Source organism: Mus caroli, chromosome 11, assembly GCF_900094665.2.
Source record: "Mus caroli chromosome 11, CAROLI_EIJ_v1.1, whole genome shotgun sequence".
Classification (NCBI taxonomy): Eukaryota; Metazoa; Chordata; class Mammalia; order Rodentia; family Muridae; genus Mus; species Mus caroli.
Window position 1 is genome coordinate 104,840,445 of NC_034580.1, and position 4,568 is coordinate 104,845,012.

General features: G+C 53.3%; 1 protein-coding gene across 4 annotated transcripts in view; it reads left to right on the plus strand.

Moving 5' to 3' along the window:
• The window catches only part of Axin2 (axin 2), a 31,954-nt gene extending 27,677 nt beyond the window's left edge, over positions 1-4,277 (plus strand). For 3 of the 4 annotated variants that reach the window (XM_029484021.1, XM_021176143.2, XM_029484020.1), the window contains exon 11: positions 2,771-4,271. In XM_029484021.1, the coding sequence (XP_029339881.1) occupies positions 2,771-2,897 (127 nt within the window). In that variant the 3' untranslated portion in view covers positions 2,898-4,271. Of the gene's footprint in view, positions 1-2,770 lie in introns of all 4 variants that reach the window. The other variant, XM_021176142.1, reaches the window with a different exon arrangement.
• The last annotated feature ends 291 nt before the right edge of the window (positions 4,278-4,568 follow it).

A 4,568-nucleotide genomic window follows, 5' to 3' on the forward strand; every position in this document is an offset into this window, starting at 1 on the left:
AAAAAAAAAAAAAGGGAGGGCAGAGTCAGAGGCCATGCTGGAAGCTCAGAAAAGCAGAGACCAGGGCCAGTGAGTCACTAAAGTTACCTATAGCAGCAATGTTTGTCAGTACCTAATAAGGGGCTATGCCTGTGGCCAGTCAGGAGGGCCTGTGGCCAGTCAGGAGGGTGGATAGGGCTGAGCCCCATGTCCATCCGTCCCTCCCCCCCATGCTGGTCCTGGGCCTCACCATCTCTCCCTGCCAGCCGGCCTCCCTGGCAGAGTGCAAGGACCCTTAAAAAAGACCCACATTGACCTTGTGAGGTCCTGGAGAACCCAGAGCTGAGGATGGAGGCCATCTCAGACGCGTTTGTCACCCTCCCTTCTTGCCCTTCTTGCCAAGGCAGGGGATGGCTTTGTCACTTCCCTTAGGACTTGACCCCGCCTGGAAATGTAGTATGTGTTCTGCCTATCTGTCCCAGGCATAGAGCACAAGGCTGGGACAGTGAGGCAAACAAGACGCTCAGGGCACCCTGCGGAGGTTCCCACCCAAGAAGTGTCCTCTCCCCAGTCGAGTGTCCCGGGCTCTATGTAGAGGCGCACCCCACACGTATCCCCAGAACCCAGATGTGTGAGGAGAGCGTCTGAAGGACGCTCAACCTCCAGGGTAGGCCCTGTGTGACTGCACCAGCCATTCTGTCGTGGAGTTCTTTTGGTGGCACCAACAGTGACCTTTCGCAGGGAGAAAGACCAAGGAAGACCCTGCAGGCGACAGCTTTCTGGGGTGGCAGGTGTATGTCTGGGCATAAGTCATTTTCTGTTGAAGAGGCCATTCCAAAAGTTATCAAAGGGTCTGGGGACCAGGCTGGGCTGCCGCCTTTAATCTTGACAGGGACCCAGGTGAAGCTAATTACACAAGTAGGCTCCTCCAGGGATTCATTTTGATCTTGGCTTTGACTCGGCCCAACTTTGAGGAGAACCGCAGGTGACCTTCAGGGGGCGAAACTGTCACAGCGCACTATGTAGCGGCCTACAGGGAAGGGCTTTGCTCAGCCACTCTGGCCACATCTGGCTCTGATTTTTTTTTTCCCCTAAGGCACATTTAATAAGCCTGGCTTTGAAGCTCTGGCCTCCCCTTTAATGCACAAAGACTTGCACAAATGGTCCCCTCTCAAATTCTTTCCTGATTGGATCAGGCTGTGGGGGCCCTCCCACCCTCCTTATCTCTGCAGTTGGGCTTGGTGTCCTCCTAGAGATGGGGGTCGGGGCACTAGAGTTCTGTGTCTTCTCCCCACCCTCACACCAGGGCCCTGACTCCCCCAGGGTTGCAGTTGGTACCCCCCCCCCAGACCCCACCCTAATGAAAAATACCACAGTGAGGCCGGAGCCGTGGAGTTGGGGCCTGAGTCGTGTTGAGTAATCTCACTGTGGCAGGAGTTCAGAAAGCAAACAGTCTCTCCAGACATGCCAGACGCCGTCGGTGCCAGATGTCGGAAGGAGGCAGAGTTTGCCACATGAAGCCTGGTGCTGTGGAAAACCCAGTTCTCCGACAAAATGAGATGGAGGCAGTGTGTTTGAAGTCCTGGGGGGCAGGGAGGGGGTGTCTTGGGAATGCAGCCTCTGTCCGTGCTGGAAGAGGTTGCAGTTATGGAGAAGGACAATGTTTGCCCAGAGGTGCCCTGAAAACCCAGCTTGGAAGCCACCACTGGTGTTGGAGCTAGGGACCTCGGTATCAGTGCCCCCATCCTTTTATTTGGAAAAGAGAGCTCCCTTGCTTTCTTGGCTCCCCCTCCCTCCCCACTTTCTCTCCCTTCGGGCTTCGCTAAGCATTTTGGCCTCTTTCCTATGCAGTGCTTTCCCCTTCTGTCCAGTTCACCTGCTCTAAAAGGGACCGATGCAGCCTTCAACCGGGGAGGGTTCATTTTTCTTGTCTCCAAGAGAAAGTGCAGAAATGAATCCTCAGCCCTAAACATGGAACAGGGTTTTATGTTTTAGTGGCTCCATGGTCCCATAGGGTGGTGACCTTCTTTCTCCCTGGGGGTGGCCCTGATAGGCTGGAAGGGACAGTGCACAGGGAAAACTTAATCTACTCAAGGGGGTTCTTCTCCTTGCTAGGGACAAGCAAAGGTGAGGCTTTGTCCTCCGAGGAGAGGAACACTGGAGAGGGAGGGGAGGAGCTTTCAGTTAAAGGCAGGAGGGGAAGGCCTGGGTGTTGGACCCTAGCAAGGTAGGGGGGAGGGGGCAGGGATCCAGGGACAGAAAGGGAGGGTTCCATGCCTGCTCCACACAGGGGGGCCCCTGGAGCTGGCTCCACCCTGCCTGCCTCCTGTTGGGAGAGAGACTATTAGCACTTGGAGTGAGTGGTCTCTGGACTGACCAGTCCAGAGCCAGTCAGCCTTCCACTTCTATGGGCTGCGCAGAGTCCCAGGTCCCTGAAGGATTCCCCCTGCCCTGCCTTGCCATCAGAAATGAAGTCTGGGCCCTTGGTCCTCCTGGTCCCCTCCCTCAGAAAGAGGGGGGAAAGAGTGTGCTGGTGGGCAGGGGGCTGGCAACAATTCTGACTAGAGGGAAGCACTGGCTGGAGAGAGAGAGAGAGAGAGAGAGAGAGAGAGAGAGAGAGAGAGAGAGCAAGCCAGCCAGCCAGCCTGACCTCCCCACCCCACCCTGAGTGCATCTGCCTGGTCCATCTGGAGTGGAACATGGTTTGAGGGACTTCGGGAAGCACAGATGCCCAGCTTGGTTCTCCATTGGCGAGAAGATGTCTCAACGAGCTTTCCTGTCTTCTCTTAAGGTATTACTTCAAGAAGGCGAGTGATGAATTTGCCTGCGGAGCAGTTTTTGAGGAGATCTGGGACGACGAGACAGTGCTCCCCATGTACGAAGGCAGGATCCTGGGCAAAGTGGAGAAGATCGACTGAGCCTTGGCCTCCTCGGCATGCAACCTAGGCAAGCACCTCAGAGTGCACCATGGAGCCGAAGCCCAGAGACCCTGTCTCAGGCCTACGCAACAACCACGAAATATTTTGAAGGAAAATGAAACCAATTAAGAAGACAAAGCCTAGGGAGGGACTGGCGCCTGGGCCTTCAGGAGGGCGGGGGCGGTTGATTTTTTTCAGTCTCCATGAGCCTGGGTACCCAGATGAGAAAAGCCTGAACTATTTATTCAAAACATGACCACTCTGGGCTATAGAAGATGCTGAGTGTGTTTGAGAGACTGACATACATAATAGATGACTTCCTAGGGTTCTGAAATTCATAGACTAAGAGAAAACTGTGTATAGCTTGCCCGAACAGGAGTCCTTACTGATATTTATTGAACAGTTGATTCCCCTACCCGCCCTCCCTACCCCCCAGCCCCCAGTTTATGCTGCTTTAAACTTGGAAGTGGGAGAGAGAAGTTTGGATTGCTGTCCACGCTTAGGAGCCAAGCCGGGAATGCATTAATCATTTCTTCGTTAACAGAGGAATCTGCTCTGCATGGCATTTCTCCAAGTGAAGACAGGCTTCTATTTTTTTTTTTAAATGGTGCCCACCCCACCCATCATCGACACATGCAAAAATGGGTCACCCCTACCCCACCCCACCCCCACCATGCTGCTCTGCTTGTCACAGACGTCCTGTGGGTTGGTTGTGACAGCATCTTCACCACTTTGGGGACCATCCAGAGTGGGGGAGTGGGGGAGACTTCACCCTGGAGCCAGAGGCTACACCATCCGTGTAGTCCCAGAGCCCGTCACGGCCCTTGTTCAAGCTTCTTTTGCCTCTTTAGGAAGTGAGGGCTCCTTTAAAAATCAGTCTCTAGACTACAGCCATCAGGAATCTATCCTCGCCCACCTGACCCTGCGAGGACAAGGGCACCCAGCAGCACCTCTCCTCTGTTACCTTCCCCTTGGCGATCGCTCGGGTTTGTGTTAAGTTAATCTGTATGTCCTGTCTGCCAGCGTTCCCTGTACTATAGGCCTGTGTATAGTGTAGGGCAGAGCGTTGACCCACTGGCTAGTGCTTGACTTGGGAATCAGGACAGTACCTGTACAGGCACGGGGACCCGCTCCGTCCGTGCGCCGCCCTATATTGAGGGCTCCAGCTCTCCCTTGGTTTTTGAAAGGGGTTTATGTATAAATATATTTTATGCCTTTTTATTACAAGTCTTGTTACTCAATGACTTTTGTCATGGCAGTTTGTTCTACTTAGACTGTAAATTATGCATTATAAAGAGTTCATTTAAAGAAAACTACTTGGTACAATAATTATTGTAATTAAGAGATGTAGCCTTTATTAAAATTTTATATTTTTCAAAATGTCAGCCTCATCTTTGGATTCCCGCAGGGTGGGAGTGGGACCAGGGGGACCCATTTTGTACATGAATGTCTGGGCATGGCTTTCCCTTGCTTAAGCTTGGCTCTGAGGGGTCTGGCCTGCATTGAGGCACGGTAAAGTTACACTTGGTCCTGGCTGGAGTCGCCTTCCCATGGGGCAACTGTGTTGGAGACTTTGCCTCGATCCCTGCACATTTGGCAGCGTGATCCTCTCAGTCTTGGGTGAAAAGCCTCTGGAAGTGGGCTTGTAGTCAAGGGATGTCCATCCCAGGC